The 21,096-nt window shown below is 32.9% G+C and overlaps 2 protein-coding genes across 2 annotated transcripts; one reads left to right on the forward strand and one right to left on the reverse strand.

Moving 5' to 3' along the window:
* The first annotated feature begins 5,317 nt into the window (after window positions 1-5,317).
* Window positions 5,318-12,599, forward strand: LOC125499119 (uncharacterized). Its single transcript, XM_057395662.1, has 11 exons — window positions 5,318-5,345; window positions 5,431-5,795; window positions 6,810-7,137; window positions 7,401-7,712; window positions 7,862-8,002; window positions 8,823-9,217; window positions 9,573-10,271; window positions 10,900-11,148; window positions 11,359-11,505; window positions 11,601-11,801; window positions 12,211-12,599. Exons 1-11 carry the CDS (start codon window positions 5,318-5,320, stop codon window positions 12,532-12,534), a joined length of 3,189 nt encoding a protein of 1,062 aa, XP_057251645.1. The 3' UTR covers window positions 12,535-12,599.
* A 737-nt stretch (window positions 12,600-13,336) lies between these two features.
* LOC130591987 (protein FAR1-RELATED SEQUENCE 5-like) lies at window positions 13,337-16,887 on the reverse strand. The gene is made up of 3 exons (XM_057396012.1): window positions 15,700-16,887; window positions 14,170-14,971; window positions 13,337-13,805 (listed from the first exon to the last, which is right to left on the reverse strand). Exons 1-3 carry the CDS (start codon window positions 16,222-16,224, stop codon window positions 13,441-13,443), a joined length of 1,692 nt encoding a protein of 563 aa, XP_057251995.1. The 5' UTR covers window positions 16,225-16,887; the 3' UTR covers window positions 13,337-13,440.
* Window positions 16,888-21,096: the final 4,209 nt, after the last annotated feature.

The raw sequence follows: 21,096 nt of genomic DNA on the forward strand, positions 1-21,096 counted from the left end.
ACCAAAGCTAATTAAAGTTTAAATTGTGAATAGTAAACACTATGCAAATATTGCACTTAGTTAGAAAGGGAGGAAGTACAAAATAGTAGTCATGAAAAAACCGTGGATAATATCTAGTACAGACATCAGAACTAATTCCTTTACAACCATAACAGTAATTAAGGCAAAATCAGGCAATCCAACTGCATGCATTCAAAGATTGATGATGACTCTTAGGATTAATTGTGGCTAGCAGATCTTGCATTAGGACTTGAGGGAGCTTGAAGATCCTCCAGATAGCTACTCTTAGCAGTGGGATTTGTTAAATATCGTTCCGAAATTACTTAAAAACGCCCCAAATTCATTTTTTAGACATTTTACCCTTTCCTCTTTTCCACACCACCCACCACCCCTACCTCCAACTGCCACCTGCAACCTCCACCGCCATCACCTACCTCCCGCGACCTCCACCACCACCCACCTACAAAGTAGGCGAATTCTTTTTAGGTTATGGGCGAACGTCTGGCCTGGATGTTCGGGACATGGGCATACTTCCGCGGTGGACGTTCGCCTATAGCCTAAAAAATTTCGCCTAAATTAAATTGAGGGTCGAGGAGAGACTATGGGAGGTCAACTGGTGGTCTCAGGCAGTCGAGGTGGTGGAGAAGCGAGGACGTCGGGATGTCCTAGGACAGCACCACAACCATATTCAGCGAAGGTGGTCGGCGAGTGAGAAGCTAAGGAGTGAGAGAGAGAAACTCAGGGGTTAAGGGCTTAAGACTAAACGTCCCTATTGTCGTGGTAGGAGGTGGATGGTGGGTGGTGGTGGCAGCCTGACAAGAGGTGGGTGGTGGTGGTGGTAGCTTGCAGGAGGTGAGTGGTGGTGGTGATTTAAGGAAATATATAGTCAAATAGGATCTTGTTAGATTCGCCTTTGCATATATTTTTCAAATACCAACTTTTTATAATTTTATATGTTCGTAATTAAAGATATTAATGGTCAAGCTTACGTGCTGACAAGCTTGACAAGTCAAACTGTGTAGATCAAAATTACGCGTTGAAGGTGTGGCAGGACTCGCAGAAGTCTATGGAGGGAAAACAGGCTGGCAGGGCTGCTGGAAGTCAGGTAGGTACTGAGAATGGGGTGTGGAAAAAGCCAGAGGTGGGCTGGGTCAAAATCAATACTGGTGTAGGAGTAGTAAAGGAGGGTGAGGGGATTGGGTTGGGAGTGGTGTGGTGAGATTCTCAAGGGGGTGTATATATATTATTCCCGACTTCAATTATATTAGAACACGGAAAAAAAAACATGAGATTCCTCCAAATTAAAGTCCAAACTTATCACAATATATAGACAGATTTACATTTCCACGAAAAAAATCAACGTTATAATACCATAGATTACTCGCATGCATAAACGTTCAGCTAATGTTGTAGCCCACTTGTTGACCGAATCAGGTGCGCAGCTTTTTTCAGCAAATCAGACTTATTTCTCTTGCCCTGAGTTGGAGACTTCAAGAGGAGACCGAGGCCTGTTGTGCTGAAGCCTTTGCGGTGCATTGGAGTTTGAAGCTGGCTAGAAGCATGGGAGTTTGCTTGATGGCATTAGCAATTAAGAGATGGCTACAGATTGGTGCTACCACATTTGACATGACTCAGCTGTGTAGATGGATTATGAGAAGTAAATGTTCAAGATTCAAGAGAGCAGTATGGGTTGCTGGTATATCTGTTGTTATGTACATGATTTAGAGAAGTCGTAACGAAGGCTACTGGAAGCAGCAAGTTCCTTCAATACACAAGACTGTAGAAGATATTAAGCAATTTGCAAAGAATAGAATCCAGACTGTAATGCCTTTGAAGATTACTAGAAGTGAGTATAGATGGTTTTTTGCTTTTATAGTTGATTGATGTATAGTTGTTCTCCTTGGTTTGCTTAACCAGTTGTCTTAAATTGTAAAGTTTGGTGTTTGCCCAAGTCTATATACATACCTACTTACTTAGCCAAAAAAAAAAAAAAAAATAGAAGCATGGGAGTTCGCAAAATGGTGATTGAGAATGACTGTTTAAGATTACTAAATGCTCTTAAGTCTGGAAGTACGAGAGTGAGCACTTTTCATTTACTTGTAGAGGATATTGTTAGTCTTGTTAATTAGTAGTTTTGATTCTGTCATTTGGTCTTTTTTTAAGCGTTGTGGTGATTCTGTTGCACATGATATGGCTCACCGTCAACCTGTGGAGTTGGGTTAAAGAGTGTGGGAGTCGAAGTTTTCGTTGCCTGTTATTTCTGGTGTGCGCTTTGATTTAATGGTTTAGTTTCCCTCTTTGAGTTTCTTCTAAAAAAAAAAAGATAGTATTTAATTTCTAGGTATGAGGGGCAATAAGTTAAAGTGAAAGTATTGGGTCAGACCGTCTGACCCAATAGCTTCCGTCGGACGGGCCTGGCCAACAAAAACGCGCGGGCTTTCCTTTTTTTTTTCATATTTGTTTTGTTGATCAGCAGTTTTGTTTATTTTAGAAAAAACATACAACGGTTATTAGGTCATTATCTTTTTTGATTTTGAAACTGTTTTTTGGATTTCTGCTTGATTCTCGCTAGTTTTAAAACTGATTCTTCTTCATTTCAAAGAAACCGATATATTATTTACTGATTATTTCTAGAATTTTTCTGCTCCTCTGCTTCTCTGCTGTTGAAACTTAGCGTGTTTTTTTGTTCATAATCCATTACATTTGCATCGCAAATATGGTGAAGAGGATTAGAAATGATGATTCTAGGTATAATTTCGTTTGTTTTTGCTGTAATTTTTTTTTTGTTTTCAAAATTTGAGCGTTTTTGTTGTTGTAATTGTAATGTAGCCCGAAGTCGAAGAAGGTGAAGAGTCTTGGATCTTCAGGAAAAATTTTGGCAGTGTCTACTGCTGGGAAGAAGAAAGGAGAGATGGTGATTATGATCCAAGGTAGATTTCAAGTTCTTAGAGTAGTTTAGATATTTTTTTTTCTATTTTTGAATGTTTTCAGTTTATCAGAGTATTTATTTCATGTTCTGGGTTTGTGTTTCAGTTTTTGTTGTTTTATACAGATGTTTTCAGTTGTTGTTGTTTTTCAGTTGATATTTATATATTCTTTCAGTTGATTATAATATTCTTTCAGTTGCTACTTGTATTCTTTTAGTTGATGTTGTTTTCAGTTGATATTTATATTCGTTCAGTTGATTCTTGTATTGTTTCAGTTTATTCTTATATTTTTTCAGTTGATTTTGTTTAGCAAATAAGTCTAACTGAAGAGAAAATAAGTCTAAGTGAAGAGTTAATAAGTCTAACTGAAAACTAAATAAGTTTAATTGAAAACTAAATAAGTCTAAGTGAATCAGTCTAACTGAAGAGTAAATAAGTCTAACTGAAGAGAAAATAAGTCTAACTGAAGTGTAAATAAGTCTAACTGAACACTTAATAAGTCTAACTGAATCAGTCTAACTGAAGAGTAAATAAGTCTAACGGAAGAGTAAATAAGTCTAACTGAAGCGTAAATTAGTCTAACTGAAGAGTTCATAAGTCCAACTGAAAACTAAATGACTCTAACTGAACACTAATAAGTCTAACTGAAAACTAAATAAGTCTAACTAAAATCTAAATAAGTCTAACTGAAAACTAAATAAGCCTAACTGAAAACTAAATAAGTCTATCTGAAAAACAAACAAGTCTATCTGAAGCACTATATAGACTAGCTGAAAAAGAACAAGTGTATCTGAAGCACTTTGTATACTAGCTGAAAAACGAACAAGTCTATCTGAAGCACTTTATATACTAGCTGAAAACCAAACAAGTCTATCTGAAGCACTTTATATACTAGGTGAAAACCGAACAAGTGTATCTTTAGCACTATATTGACTAACTGATAAAAGAAACAAGTGTAACTGAAGTAATGTAAATTTTCAATGAAAAATTTTAAGTGTAATTGGAATAGAATGAAATGAAAGAATAATTATACTAAATGAAATAATAAGGACTAGCTGATAAAGCAACAAGTTTAAGTGAAGCACAATAATGAAGTTACTTTGAATGACTGTAGAGACTATCTGAGAAACAAACAAGTCTAACTGAAGCACTATATAGACTATCTGAAAAATTAACAAGTCTAACTGAAGCACTATATAGACTAGCTGAAAAATAAACAAGTCTAACTGAAGCACTATATAGACTATCTGAAAAACAAACAAGTCTAACTGAAGCACTATGTAGTAGCTGAAAAATAAACAAGGCTACTTGAAGCACAACAAATACTAGCTGAAAAATAAAGAAGTTACTTTGAAGGACTGTAAAGACTAACTGAAAAATAAACTAGTCTAACTGAAGCACAATCTATATAAGCTGAAATGCAAACAAGTCTAACTGAAGCACTATATAGACTATCTGAAACACAAAGAAGTCTAACTGAAGCACTATATAGAGTACCTTAAAAATAATCTAGGCTATTGTTTCAGTTGATGGTGGTCTGCTTTTAGTTAATGTTGGTATTCTTTCAGTTGATCTTTGTATTTTTTCAGTTGATGCTGTTTTTTTTTCAGTTTTTGTTGTTTGATTAAACTTTCTTTCTTTCAGATGTGATAAATCCTTGTCTAAGAAGAAAGGCAAATCTGATTTATCACCAATCAAGTTTTCATTTTCAAGATCTAATCCCGATCAACAGAAAGACACATTTGATAGATCGTATGTTTTTTTATTATTCTCCTTTTATATTATATGATTGTGTTATTTTTTTATGTTTTAAAGTTATTTTTGTTCACTTTTGTTAGGAATTTCACTGAGCAAGAAATAAAGTCAATTAATCTACAAGTATTGTCAGACTATTCCCATTTAAATGAAGTGGTTAGTAATTTAAGTGATGAGCAAAAAGAGACATTAGGGATATTGGGTTTGGGAGTCTCTTAGATATTAGGATAAAGAAGTTTTGTCCTAATCTGAATTTGGAGGTGTTGTTAAATTACAATGCATCTGGAATGATGTTTTCAACAAAGAATGGTAAACTGATTTTTAATAAGTTTACCATTAGTGATGTTTTGGGGTTACCTGTGTCAGATAGAGCAGTAGAGGTTATAGATGATGATGCCTTTAGGAGGAAAGGTAGTCAGGTAGAGGCTGGAAGTGCCAGGAAGGATTGGCATAGGTTTCTTGGTATTTCTGATCCCAAGAAGGTATATATTGGTAGAAAAAATTGGGATGATTTGTTTAAGAAATATGAATCCGGGGATGATTTCAAGAAGTTATTTGTTATTTTTCGTTGTCCAAGCTTCTATGTCCTATAGCTGATTTAGGGCCTGTGCTGAAATGTGCCAAGAGTTTAGAAGATGTATCTGCAATTTCAAGTTATGACTGGTGTGGATATATATTGAGAAGTCTTTGTGCTGCTGTTTTGGACTGTCATCAGTCTATTATGATTAAGAAGATTGAGCTTGGACAGAAGAAAGTATCATTCAAGCTTCGGGATGCGTCAGCGCTTTGACTCTTGCTGTTATTCACAACTTCAAGTGTCGTAATCTGGATTATTCAAATGTGAGTAAGCCATTTATCAGTTATTGGCAGGATGAGAAGGATTTGACTGATGTTGTGAAGCAGTTTGAGATCAACATGGATTTTATTCTGCCGGTGAAGCGTGAAAAACAGAAGGTTGAGTTTAAAACTCCCAGTGTTAGTGTTGCTAGTAGGAAGTCTGGTTCTCCTATAATTAAGGTGGTTGAGGGTCCATCACCTTCAACTAGGCAGCTTATCATGGATCTTCCTCATAGTTTGATGACTGATGAGGAAATAGATGCTCTTGGTGTTCCTGTGAGTTTCATTTATCTTATGTTTTTTTTTTTTTACTCTTGAACTCTAAGTGAAGACTGTTGACCTCTAACTGAAATAATGTCAGTTCTAGCTGAAGAGCAAATAAGACTAACTTAAAAGTAAAGAAGTGTAACTTAGAAATAAAGAAGTCTAACTGAAACTATGTAACTGAAGAGTTAACAAGTCTAACTGAAAATTATATTAGTCTAACTGAAGAGTTAATAAGTCTAACTGAAAATTATATTAGTCTAACTGAAAACTTAATAAGTCTAACTTAGAAGTAAATAATCTAGCTGAGAAGTAATAAGTCTAACTGAAAATTAAAAGTCTAACTGAAGCACAATCTATATAAGCTGAAATGCAAACAAGTCTAACTGAAGCACTATATAGACTATCTGAAACACAAAGAAGTCTAACTGAAGCACTATATAGAGTACCTTAAAAATAATCTAGGCTATTGTTTCAGTTGATGGTGGTCTGCTTTTAGTTAATGTTGGTATTCTTTCAGTTGATCTTTGTATTTTTTCAGTTGATGTGAAACTATGTAACTGAAGAGTTAACAAGTCTAACTGAAAATTATATTAGTCTAACTGAAGAGTTAATAAGTCTAACTGAAAATTATATTAGTCTAACTGAAAACTTAATAAGTCTAACTTAGAAGTAAATAAGTCTAGCTGAGAAGTAAATAAGTCTAACTGAAAATTAAAGAAGTGTAACTGAAGAGTACATAAGTCTAACTGAAAACTAAAAAAGTCTAACTGAAGAGTACATAAGTCTAACTGAAGAGTACATAAGTCTAACTGAAAAGTAAATAAGTCTAACTGAAAACTAAATAAGTCTATCTGGAAACTAAATTAGTGTAACTGAAAACTAAATAAGTTTATTTATATTTCATTTAAGTTTTCATTTGATAGTTTGATTCTTTCAGATGGTCCTTATATTTCTGTTTATGTTGTTTCGTGTCATCATCATATTGATTTGTTTGTTTATTCTATTTTGCTCTTTTAATTGAAGGAATATGTGAAGAACATGCACAAGTTGAAGAGGAATGCGCTTGCATTCTGTCAAGTTAATTTGGAGATTGCCCAGAATATTCGTGAGGAAGGCGAGAAGCTGTCTCAAGACAGTATTTCTCTGGATGATAGTGAAGTATTTAACCCAGATTTTCTGAGTCAAATTGACGACATATGCAAGCGTCATTTGGAAGCGAAAGACAGTGCAAACAAAGTTGATCCTACAATTTCACTATTGGTGAAGCGGCCTGTTGAATTGGAGATTGGAAGAATTGAAAATGTTCCTGATTTGGATTCTGGTGTTCATGGAGTTGATTTGAAAGAAGGAAGTAAGTTCCTTTCATTATATTATTTCATGTTGTAGTTTTGTAATCTGGTTGGAATAAAAATTTTGACTCTAAGTGAAAGAAATGTTTAACTGAAGAAGTGAAATAGCTAACTTTGATACTCTAACGGAAAGAATAAAATGACCAACTGAAAACTTTGACAGTCTAACTGAAATAATATGAGCACCAGCTGAAAATGAGATGAATACTAAATGAATTTTTTCAGTTTATGTGTATTTAGCTGTTTTGTTATGTTTTGAATGAAGATGATGAAAAAGAAGGAGAGGAGGATGAGAAGAAGATGAATGCTGATGATGATCAGCATAAAGAAGATGATGATGATGATGATGATGATGGTGATGATAAGGATCACCAGAATCATAATGAGAGAAAGGATGATGATGCTGATGATAATGGTGATCCTGGTCTTCAAGGAGATGAAGACAAAGGAGTAGATAAGGATGCTGATCTTCATGTAGATGAAGACAAAGGAGGAGATAATGGTGATCCTGGTCTTCAAGGAGATGAAGACAAAGTAGGAGATAAGGATGCTGGTCTTCATGGAGATGGAGAGGAAGGTAATATTCTAACTGAAATAATATTAATACTAGCTGAATATCATATAAATACCAAATGAAACTTTTTGTATTTGTTTTTATTTAATCTGGTGGAAAAATAGTTTTAGTTTGTCAATGAATTTATTCATTTCTTTTGTTTTTGAATGAAGATAATGAGAAAGAACCGAAGGAAGATGGTAAGAAGAAGACTGGCAATGCTGATGATGATTGTGGTCTTCAAGGAGATAAAGAGGAAGGAGGAAATAAGGAGTTGGATGCTGGGGTTTATACAGAAGGAGAGAAAGGAGGAAGTAAGTTTCTTTCATGTTATTCCTAATTGAAAGAATTCAATGACCAACTGAAAAATGTGATGCTCTAAAGGAAATAATATCTTATAAATAACAACTGAAATACTGTTTTAGTTTAACTGAAAACTAATTAAGTCTAACTGAAAAGTATATCAACTGAAAACTAAATTAGTCTAACTGAATCAGTCTAACTGAAGAGCAAATAAGTCTAACTGAAGAGTAAATACGTCTAACTGAAGAGGTAATAAGTCTAACTGAAAACTAAATAAGTCTAACTGAAAACTAAGTTAGTCTAACTGAAGAGTAAGTAAGTCTAACTGAAAACTAAATAAGTCTAACTGAAAAGTATATCAACTGAAAACTAAATTAGTCTAACTGAATCAGTCTAACTGAAGAGCAAATAAGTCTAACTGAAGAGTAGATACGTCTAACTGAAATCTAATAAGTCTAACTGAAAACTAAGTTAGTCTAACTGAAGAGTAAGTAAGTCTAACTGAAGAGAAAATAAGTCTAACTGAAGTGTAAATAAGCCTAACTGAAGGGTTAATAAGTCTAACTGAAAACTAAATTACTCTATCTGAACACTTAATAAGTCTAACTTAATCAGTGTAACTGAATAGTAAATAAGTCTAACGGAAGATAAAACAAGTCTAACTGAAGTATTATAAAGACTAGCTGAAAAAATAAACAAGTCTAACTGAAGGACTATAAAGACTACCTGAACAATAAACAAGTCAAACTGAAAGAATATTCAGACCAACTGAAAATTTTGATACTCTAACTTTTTATATTTTTTTTTTTTTTTTTTTTTTTTTGAATTAAGATTTTGAGAAAGAACAACCAAAGGAAGCTGATAGGAAGAGGAGGAATGCTGATGATGATCAAGTCAAAGGGGCTAAGGATAAGGATAAGTGTAAAATTTCTACACACGTCCCTACTCGCACCGCTGCTGGTATTGATATTGTTGATCTTCGTACTCCAACTCCTCCTCCTCCTCCTCCTCCTGTTGTTGAAGCAGTTGAGAATGTATATAGCAGAAAGTCTTGGAGAGTTGATTCTTCTGCTAAAAAGAAAAACATTGCTGATTTCGATGCCCCTTCATTCCAACTATTAACTCCTAGTCCTGTTGTTGAGGATCTTCCATACAGTGAAGAGAGTGGTGAGGGTGTTGGAAGTTCAATTCCAATCATCACTCCAGTAAATGTAAAATATCCTCGAGTAAGTATAGTTTTAGTTTCTGTTTTAATTTGTTTATTTTTCTGTTTCAGTTAGTGTATGTTTCTTGTCATTTAGTATATCTTTTATTTCAGTTAGTGTATGTTTGTTTGTTGTCAGTTAGTATCAGTTTATGTTTGAGTTAGTGTAAGTTTCATGTCAGTTAGTGTTTCTTTTTTGTCAGTTAGTATTATGTTATGTTTCAGGTAGTGTATCATTCTTGTCAGTTAGTAATTGTTTAATTTTCATTTGGTTTATGTTTCTTGTCATTTAGTATCTGTTTTATTTTCAGTTAGTGTATGTTTATCTTTCAGTTAGTATATCTGTCATCCTTTTTTAATATTTTAATTGAATGCAGTGTGATGGCTCTTATTCTGATCAATCATCATACAAATCCTACAAACCTCAGAAACAATCAAAGTCAGAAATCCCTGCAACACCTGAATTATTGAAGGGGTGGGACTATGACCCTTCTTCAGAGAAAGTTGGGAAAGTTGTGAGAGTTAAGGAACCAGGTGATGATTATGACGATGAAGGTTTGGAGGACCTGATTGATAGGATTGCTGATCATGGAGTTGAATCATCATCTGACAAGGCTAAAAAAGAAGAGGATGATAATGAAGCTGGTGTTGTTTCATCTTCTACGCCTGGTTTGCATGCTGTTCCTGTCAACAACCATGGCATAATATTATGTCGAAGTTTGCAGCATTATAATAGATATTTGAGTGATCTGTCTCCTGACCAGAGGTTGCTGGTTGATTATCTATTTTACAATGAGTATGAAGATGTTGCATATATGTCATTGGATACAGATTCTGAGGAAGTGAAGATGAAAAATGACATTATGCAAAGTGAACTTACAAGTGATCTCATTGTGGATTTTGATAATCCTCATAGCAACTATGCGGTTCAGCTGTACAAATTCGACTTAATTAGCATGCCTCGTCAAGGTTGGCTGACAAGTGGAGTTATTGACGGATGCGCTTTCATGTTCAATAGGCAAGAAGAGGAATCACCTTCTGCAACAAGGAGATTTTGGTTTAATATTATGCCTTTTGTAAGTGTTGTTATTGCTTAGTTTTATATGTTTGTTTTCATTTGGTCATATTATTTTGTCAGTTAGTCATCTTCTGTTTTTCAGTTTGTCATGTTATGTTTTTCAGTTGGTCATATTATGTTTTCAGTCTAATAAAAAGTAAATAAGTGTAACTGAAAACTTAATAAGTCTAGCTGAATAATAAATAAGTGTAACTGAAAAATAAAGAAGTCTAACTGAAAACTAAATGAGTCTAACTTAAAAGTAAATTACTCTAACTGAGAAGTAAATAAGTCTAACTGAAAGCTTAATGAGTCTAACTGAAAACTTAATGAGTCTAACTGAAAACTTAATGAGTCTAACTGAAACTTAATGAGTCTTACTGAAAACTTAATAAGTCTAACTGAAAACTAAATGAGTCTAACTGAAAAGTAAATTTGTCTAACTGAGTAGTAAATAAGTCTCACTGAAAACTTAATGAGTCTCACTGAGAACTTAATGAGTCTAACTGAAAACTTAATGAGTCTAACTGAAAAGTAAATAAGTCTAACTGAAAAGTAAATAAATCTAACTGACATTTTAAAAAGTCTAACTGAAAACTAAACTTAATGTTTCAGTTTGTCATTATATCTATTTTCTTTTGTTGTAGAACTATATCAATTGGTTGTGTGCTGAGAAGGTAAAAAAGGTTCAGTTTGAGAGTGAGATTGCTGAAAATGAGATTATTTTGAAGAACCTGGAGGGCACTAGGCAGTATGATCAGAAGTTTAAGGAATGGGAAGAAAACAAGAAAAAGCTTATTACAAAAGATGATGATTTATTCTACAAGAAATGTAAGGAAGCTATTTCTTCATGGGTGAAATCATTTCCACGCAATGATATTCGAGAAGCTGAACTGGTTAGTTGTATTATTGTTAACTATTTTTTTATTTGTTCAGTTAGTGTAATTTTCTCTTTCAGTTAGTGTATGTTACTTGTCAGTTAGTCCTAGTTTATGTTTTCAGTTAGTGTATGTTTTTAGTTCAGCTAGTGTTTTTAGTATTTCATTTCGTTTTTTGTTCTCTGTCAGGTAGACTTATTGCTTTTGCATCTTATGTTTATCTTCCAGATTTTTGTTCCTGTTCACAAGGATGATCATTATACTGTCTTGGTGCTGAACAAGAAAGCAAAAAGGATTGAAAATATTGACAATCGTACAGACATGAAGGACATTGATAGATATAAGCATGAGGAATTTAACGGTCTTACATACTTTGTAAGTACCTTTTTATGAGCATTTGTATTTTTTTTTTGTTCCATTTTATTACTTGTTTTTTAATTGTTGTTTTTTTTTTTGATCTTCAAATGCAGTGTCGTGCTTTTGATTCTTTTATGCAAGAGACTATGAGGTGTCGTGATTTTGATCGTCTCCACCATTGGCAAACATCAACTCTTTACTTCCCTTGGAGAAGCAAGGACAACAATTTTGATTGTGGTGTCTATGCAATCAAAACCATGGAGCTGTATGACGGTCATAATACTAACCATGCTGCACTTGTTGACCTGAAAAGGGTATGATTACTTTATTTTGCTTGTTACATTTCTGTTTTTGAAAGTTTTTTAATAGAAAAAGGTATGATAGGGTTAGTGAAGGACTTGAAAGACTAGCTGAAAAACAAAGATGTCTAACTGAAGCACTATAAAGACTAGCTGAGAAATAATGAAGTCTAACTGAAGCACTGTAAAGACTAGCTTAGAAATAAACAAGTCTAACTGAAACATAATAAATACTAGCTGAAAAACAATCAAGTCTAACTGAAACACAATCATTACTAGCTGAAAGCATTATAAGGACTACCTGAAAAACAATGAAGCACTATAAAGACTAGTTGATGTTGTTGTTTATTTTCAGTTAGTTTTATTTTGTAATTGTTACATTTTTGAACCTTTTTTAATAGTTTTGATTTTTTTTATTTTTTAGGCAGCCACCAAAAACCTTGAGCGGTGTAGGCTTGCTGTTCGTCTTGTGGACCATCCTTTAAACAAACTGAGAGAGAAAGTGAAGCATGACTGTTATGTTTGGTCTGCAAAGAAACCTGAACTGATGGCAAGACAGAAGATAAGGAAGGATAAAGAGGCTGTCCTAGATAAATTAGCATTTAATCGATCAAAGAAGACGAATAGAAAAGAAGCACACATTTTACGGCGAAGGAGGGATCATGAGGCGAAAGTAGAAGATGTGTTGAATAATAATTTTGGAGACAAAGTGAAAATAGAGCAACTGTTGAAATTTCATTATTGTTAGGTGCCAAACTTTTTTTTTATTATTTTATAATGTACAGTAGAAATAGAAACCATTGAATTTTGCAATGTACAGTACAAATAGCACAGAACTCATTTTACATTTTATATTGTGTTCTTTAATGAATTGTACATTTACACTTACTTTGAATGGAATACATTTGTGTAAAAATGAAGTTGTTTGAAAATTAATTGGAAAAATACAAATACCAACTGAAAAATGAAAAATCTAACTCATAATAATAAGTGTATGACATATATTTGTAAATATAAATTTTAAGTCTAACTTATACACTGTAAATAGTAGCTGAAAAACAAGCAAGTCTAACTGAAAAATAAACAAGTCTAACTGAAGCTCTATAAAGACTAGCTGAAAAATAAAGAAGTCTAGCTGAAGCACAATTAATACTATCTGAAAAATAAATAAGTCTGACTGAAGGAAATTTAATACTAGCTGAAAACTACACAAGTCTAACTGAAGCGTAATTAATAGAGGCTGAAAATCAAATAAGTCTAACTGAAGCAGAAATAACACAAGTCTAATTGAAGTACAATTAATACAAGCTGAAAAATAAATACGTCTAACTGAAGCATTTTTAAGACTAGCTGAAAAGACACAAGTCTAACTGAAGCAATATAAAGATAAGCTGAGAAATAAATTAGTCTAACTGAAGCAGAATTAACACTAGCTGAAAAATATACAAGTCTAACTGAAACTGAATTAATATAAGCTTAAAAGTAAACACGTCTAAATGAAGCACTAGAAAGACTAGCTGAAAAAAAAAACAAGTCTAACTGAAGGCAATAAATACTAATATTAATGAATTTCGAGTAGCTTAGGAATAAACAAGTGTAAATTTCAATACAATTACTGAGTGGAATACAATTGAAAACTAATATTATTTGAACACTATTCAACTTGAGGTACATTTGGGGTTTTTGTTCCATATTCGTTCGGATGCCTTGTCTTCATTTTACGCTTCTCAAAATGTCCTTTTACTCTCTTGTTTCCCTTTGGTGGTCTTCCTTTTGTCTTTATCACCTCAGGATTTTCAACTGTTTGTCTTCGTAGTTCTTCATCTTCGATTTCTTGTTGTTTTTGTTGATCAGTCTTGAAAACTTCTTTCACTGATTTGTATAATTCCTTCAACGACTTGTCACATAATGTTCTTGCATCCTCATTTGATTGACATATTGACACTAGGTTGTAGAAATTCTTGGTTATTGCATGTCTCCATGGTGTCCACAACTGTGCATTTTGGCTTTGATCCTTGTCTGCTTTAATAAATGTTTCTTAGTCAATTAGTTCATTTGACTAACTAAAATTTTCAGATAGCTTAGAAATTCTTTCAGGTGGTGTGTTAATTGTTTCAGTTAGTTAAGTGTTAAACCCCACACCCCCAAAACCCCCCACTACTAATATTCCCCCTCCCACACACAAAGAAAACCCCCAATTAATGTTCTGGTAGTAACATTAATTTATCAGTTAGTTATAGTAATGTTTCAGCTGGAGCCTTTTTTTTTTCAGTTCACTAATTAAATCTTTCAGGTGATCAGTTAATTGTTTCAGTTGGAGTCTTCAGTTTTTCAGTTAGTTGCTTTCATTTGTCAGTTATTCATATTGATTTATTTCACTAACCTTGAACATTCTCCCATACTGCTGACTTTGCAAGTCTTGTCCATCTCTTAAGGATATATTTTTGTGGTATTTGAAATATGCTGAACATGTGCATGACCCTTATTATGTGAAAGCAAAGCATTCCCGTCTCTGTGAAGCATTGACATGAGCACACTAATTCTGTTGTCGCCTCATCGTATGCTACTGTATGTGAATTGCTGAAATCTTCTTCTGGTGAGACTTCAAACAACTTCAGCTGTGAGTTTTCTGTTGCAAATGCTCGTAAAAATGATGCCATTGCCCACTCATACTCTGTTTCAAAGTCATTATATAGTGCTAGTGTGTATACATCAGCAGCATGTTTCAGAAGCTTTGATTTGGATTTGACGGCTTTGGGACGTTCAGTTCTGTTCCGGAAGTTGTCACTAGTTTCATTGCTTCTCCATCTTTTCACTGTTTGCTCAAATATATGATAGAATTCAAACAGGTTTGTTGTTGCTTTTGCATTGAATGATATTGCCTTATTTGTGACTTCACTTCTTTGTGATGATAAGATTCCAGCTGAAAACATATCCCTGTTTAATGCGGTGCACCACTTGTGTCTCTGATCATATACTTGCTCGAACCATTCTTTTTTCTCGTGTCCATACAATTCCATCATTTTCGCCCACAATTCTTCAAAGCCTGATTCATTTTGACACCCCATCAAACAGTTCTTGAACATGTTCTTGAAGTCTTCATTGGTCTTGAGGGATCCGAAGTGGCTTACAAAGTTCTTCTCTATATGCCAAAGGCAAAGCCTATGTCTTGTATTTGGGAAAACCTGATTTAAGATAGTACATATTATGCTAGAAATCACTTTCATTTGAATTCTTGTGAATCCTAATTTAAAAGGTAAAGAAATAATATGAAGACCAACTGAAAATTTAAGAAGTCTAACTGAAAACAGTGTAAATGCTAACTGAAAATTTCATTAGACAAAAAGAAGTAATATGAAGCCCAAATGAAAACTAAATGAGTCTAACTGAAAACTAAATAAGTCTAACTGAAAACTAAATAAGTCTAAGTGAAAAGTAAATTTGTCTAACTGAAAAGTAAATAAGTGTAACTGACAACTAAATAAGTCTAACTGAAAATTAATTAAGTCTACCTGAATAATCAAGACGTCTAACTGAAAAAGAAAGAAGTCTAACTGAAATAGTGGAAATAAATGAGTCTAACTGAAAACTCAATGAGTCTAACTGACAACTAAATGAGTCTAACTGACAAACTAAATGAGTCTAACTGACAACTAAATTAGTCTAACGGAAAACTAAATAAGTCTAACTGAAAACTCAATGAGTCTAACTTAAAACTAAATACGTCTAACTGAAAACTCAATGAGTCTAACTGAGAAGTAAATTAGTGTAACTAAAAAGTAAATAAGGCTATCTGAAAAATTAATGAGTCTAAATGAAAACTAAATAGGTCTAACTGAATTATAAATAATTAACTCAAACTGAAGACTAAATAATTCTAACTGAAAACTAAATAATTCTAACTGAAAAATACCTTTTCAATTGCATTGCCCATTGCCTTATCTTGATCAGTGAAAATTGTCTTTGGCTCTTGTTGGCACATTGCTCTCTTGAATGTTTCTAGTAGCCATTCAAAGCTCTCTTCCTTTTCATTAGTTATGAAAGCACATGCAAACATTGTTGTTTTCCAATGGCAATTTATGCCAACAAATGGTGCACATATCAGTCCATATTTGTTTGTCCTATATGTTGTGTCAAATATCATAACATCTCCATATGCTTTGAAGTCCTCCAACATCATTGAATCTCGCCAAAAGTAGCTGACGATGTTGTTATGTTCCCCAAATTTCAGCCTGTAGAAGAATGCAGGATCATCATCCGCTCTTTGCTGAAGTAAGTCCAACACACTCTGCATATCCTTTCCTTCAACCAATCTTGTTCTGTACTGTGTGATATAGTTTAGATGGTCCCTTTTTGTGTGGCCCACTACTTCTTCTGATCCAGCCTCATGACACAAAAAGTTGTATGCATGCATTGGCTTTATGCCAGATTCAACCATTGTTTGTATTAGTTGTCCTTTTGTTCAGTTATCTTCCTTTCTGATTTCAGATGATGTATTTCTTGTTGTATTACCAACTCATGGTTGTGCTGCAACTCATGAGCTACTACAACAAAGTCTTCACCAGGTTTTTCTTGCTTAAATCTGACCATGGCTTTGCATGCTGTTCTTGTTTCATTGACTACTCTTTCCTTTCTTTTGTTGGTTGGCTGCTCAACATCTGGTATCTGAACAGGTTTTTCTTGTTGTGTGTCTTTTTCTTTTGGTTCTGTTATTTTGTTTGTTGATTTTGAGCCTCCTTCCTTTGAGCAAACCAAGTAGAATTCGTATATTGAATTATCAATTCTCCTCCTCCTTAGAGTTTGTTTCCTAATACTAAATCCTAATGCTCTTGAGTGTGCTTGATACAAGTTGTAGCCATCTTTGTGATCTGTAACATGTCTCCCTATTAAACTGCTACTGATATTTTCGTCATTGATGTACTTGAGATATTCATGTTCAGCTGTTGAGTTCATTGTCAAAAAATTAGGACACTAAATTAAAGAACAAAAGCACTAACTGAAAACTAAACAAGTGTAGCTGAGAATGATTGTAATAGTATCAAATGAAAGAATAATTATACTAAATGAAATAAATTAAGGACCAACTGAAAAGAAAATAAGTCTAACTTAAAACTAAATAAGTCTAACTGAAAACTGAATGAGTCTAACTGAAAACTAAATTAGTCTAACTGAATATGTCTAACTGAAGAGCAAATAAGTCTAACTGAAAACTAAATAAGTCTAACTGAAGAGTTAAAAAGTCTAACTGAAAACTAAATAAGTCTAACTGAAAACTAAATTAGTCTAAATGAATCAGTCTATGAATCAGTCTAACTGAAAAGAAAATAAGTGTAACTGAAGAGTTAATAAGTCTAACTGAAAACTAAATAAGTCTAACTGAAAACTAAATTAGTCTAACTGAATATGTCTAACTGAAGAGCAAATAAGTCTAACTGAAAACTAAATAAGTCTAACTGAAGAGTTAAAAAGTCTAACTGAAAACTAAATAAGTCTAACTGAAAACTAAATTAGTCTAAATGAATCAGTCTATGAATCAGTCTAACTGAAAAGAAAATAAGTGTAACTGAAGTGTAAATAAGTCTAACTGAAGAGTTAATAAGTCTAACTGAAAACTAAATTACTCTAACTGAACACTTAATAAGTCTAACTGAATCAGTCTAACTGAAGAGTAAATAAGTCTAACTGAAAACTAAATTACTCTAACTGAACACTTAATAAGTCTATCTGAATCAGTCTAACTGAAGAGTAAATAAGTCTAACAGAAGAGTAAATAAGTCTAACTGAAGCGTAAATAAGTTTAACTGAAGAGGTAATAAGTCCAACTGAAAATTAATTAAGTGTAACTGAAAACTATATTAACTGAAAACTAAAGTACTCTAACTGATCACTTTATAAGTCTAACTGAAAACTAATTAAGTCTAACTGAAAAAAAAGTTAATGAGTGAAAAATAGACTTTTGTTGCAATGTAAAAGGTAATTTTATGCATACTAACTGATACAATCAAAATTATAACTGAAAATGAGTAAATGCAATTGAAAATTAAATTTAGACATACACCTGTTACTTTGTCTTGTATTCCAGCTGATTCTTCATGTAATTTCTTTCTTTTTTTTTCTGATGTGATATCTGTGTTACGGTTTTCATTGTTTAGTTCGATTTGTAATGTGAGATCTCTGTGAGTATTCTCATTGCTCAGATCAATTTGTAACGAACTTGCGATTTGTGAATTCGAATCTTCGGCTGACATTCTTGTTCAATTTGTAACGAACTAGATTTCAGTAGTGGAACTAGATTTGTAGTGAGAAAGTGGAAGTGTTGGATATGTTTTTGTTCTTGAACAATGGCGGATGAAGCGGATGAAGGGGATGAAAGTGTTTTTTTTGTTTTTTTTATTTTTTTTTTATTTTTCGGTCTTTAATAAGTCGCGCGCGTTGCGTTGCGTTGCTCGTCCGATGAGAGTGTTGTGTCGGACGAGTCCGACACAATACGTTCTCATATATAAAATGGCATGACAGACTCTAGACAACCATTGCTTAATGCCTTAATCTGACAAATTAAATTACCATGTGCATGCATAGTAGTTCGTCTTTCCTATTTTTGTTGTATATAAAAAAAGTTTTGCAATAGCGTCTTGTTTTGTTTACCTGGATTTCCCTTTACGATGTTCGTGAAAAATTGCTTTATACTTTTTCTATTTAGATATAATTATATGACTAAGATTCTGTGCATATATTAAGGAGTGTATATAATGAAAATAGAGTTAAAAAATACAGAAGAAAAAAGGACCGATGTGATAAAAGAGGTAGAGTTCACTCATGGAGTCATGGTACACCTGGGAGTACCATGAGCATGGTACATTCAGGGGTATTTTTGTAATAAATTAGAACTTTATGTGCTCATTTGACACCAAATTTGCTCATATGGGAATTTTGCTCATTTACTCATTTGTTCATTTGCTCAATTTGTAATAAAAGTGTTTGCTCATTTTCTTAAATGAGTAAAAATGTTTGCTCATTTGTTCATTTTGCTCATTCGCTTATTTTGCTCATTTGCTCATTTGCTCATTCGCTTATTTTGCTCATTTGGAGAAAATTGTCTTGGGTATACCATGAGCATGGTACACCCAGGTGTACTATAAATATTCTCAAAGAGGTATAGAGAGAATTCATTTTTGAAAAGGAAAAATAATGCAATTTCTTTAAAATGATTTACTTTATTGCTCTCACGTTCATAATATTTGATCCTAGCATTTGTTTCTCTTATTAACTCCATCTAACCAATTTTTTTATAAAAGAACAATTCGTCTTCCGTGGATCGGACCCGATTCACACTAAAAATAGTGTGGATCAGGCCCAAGCACGTGACCGGTTAAGAAGTAAACACTTATACACTATATCAAAATTAGATACACTATATCAAAAATAGATACACTATATGATACATAGGTACACTATATCAAAAATAGATACACTATATCATAACTACGTACATTATATCATACAGAAGTACACTATATCAGAACTAGGTACACTATATCCTATAGGAACACTATATCATAACTACGTACACTATATCCTATAGGAATATATTTATTAAACGCATTACAGAAACATACACTATATCAAAAATAGATATACTAACATGCACTATATCATTTTAACATATACTATATCATTTTAACCTATACACTATCCTAAACTCACGTGATATGGATCGGGTACACACTAATTAATGTACACCGGGTTCATATTAGTTTTTTTAATAAAAGAAATACTCTCCCTTAAAAGTAGAAGTGTTTTAGTAAATTCGCAATTCATTATAGATGGCTCAATCCATAAAATGAGGCCAATCAGGACCTATTTTCACATTTTCCGAACTTTTGCAAAAGATGAAAATCGAATCAAATTCAATATATTTGAGGTGAAGTTTATTTATATAATATTCAACTCGAATCTCAATAATTAATATTAAATCATGTATAATCGTTAGGACGAGATTTTGATAGATCAGACTGGATTGCTCTGCTCCTCCTTTTGCACATGGCTTTTTTTTTTTGGAGGCCTTCTTAGTTCTCACTCCACTTTGGTGTTTGTACAGCTTATGATATCGACCGGAAAGTGCCGCAACCTCATGAACAATCCTGGTCAAACTATTCATCTTACTCATTGTTATCGCTCATACTTCATATAGAATATGTAAATTATATTCTCTAATATTTTGTAAAGATTTATTGTTGTGTATAATTATGTTAAGTTAGAGTTCTCGTAGCTTTATTGTTGGGTAAAACTTCCCCATTTTTTCTATGATTTTTCTTTCTCTCTCATAAATATTGTAAATAAAAAGAGCAATAAGGAATGGAGTAAGTATTCTCTATCAATCAAGCCATTGATTAATAGCCAATTAGTATTTTGGTTCAGATGATGCCTCTGTTCAGTTACAATGAATAAATATGTTACTATTCTTAAAATTCATAATTCATTTTGCGGCTTTTCTTATTTTTTGTTCAGTAACAAATCGAAGAATTGACTTCATGACATGATAAGTAAAAAAATATGAAAAGGTTTGAGTTTAAAAATAGTAGTTTAAAAGAAATTGTGGTAAGAAAATATGACATCAATAGTCTCTTGTTGATACTGTAGTAAGAGTATTAGAGATATATACGCTTGCTTCAGTCTTTTTAATTATATATAATTATAAGAAGATTTACAATATATGCATGTCTTTAATAAGAATTTGTTTACATGCAAAGTAGAAAAAAATAATAAAGGTTTATTTACTAGAAACATTTGAGTTTTCACGCTTGCCAGTATAACTTTAACTATGAAGATCTTTAATTACTTTTTAGTAAAATTATGAAAATTTGGTATTTTGAAAGTATATATGGAGACGAATTTAAATCAAAATAGATAGTGAAAAGTGAAAATTGAAAAAAAGTGGTGAATTAATAATCTAAAAACTCGATTGTTGCAATAAAATGAAAACGGATGAAGTATTAATTACTAGACATGTCGGAATTTGAATTCTTAAAAATGGAAAATACATTGACTTAAGGGATCATAGAGAAGATTTCAGGTATAAATTGCAAATTGTGGGCTGGGCTTTGTAAAATTAGACAACATCACGAGTAATCTCAACAACTGGACACTATAGTAGCTTTATACCTGAAATCTTCTCGGGTCCAAGTCTGTTAAGGGAGTAGATTGGTCTAATGGGTCTACATTACAGTACTCGGGGAGAAATAGTCAATAGGTCCATGTTTGAATCCTCATAACTTAAGGGATTGTATAAGTAAGTGTCAATCAATGAATG

Source organism: Beta vulgaris, chromosome 6, assembly GCF_026745355.1.
Source record: "Beta vulgaris subsp. vulgaris cultivar EL10 chromosome 6, EL10.2, whole genome shotgun sequence".
NCBI lineage: Eukaryota > Viridiplantae > Streptophyta > Magnoliopsida > Caryophyllales > Amaranthaceae > Beta > Beta vulgaris.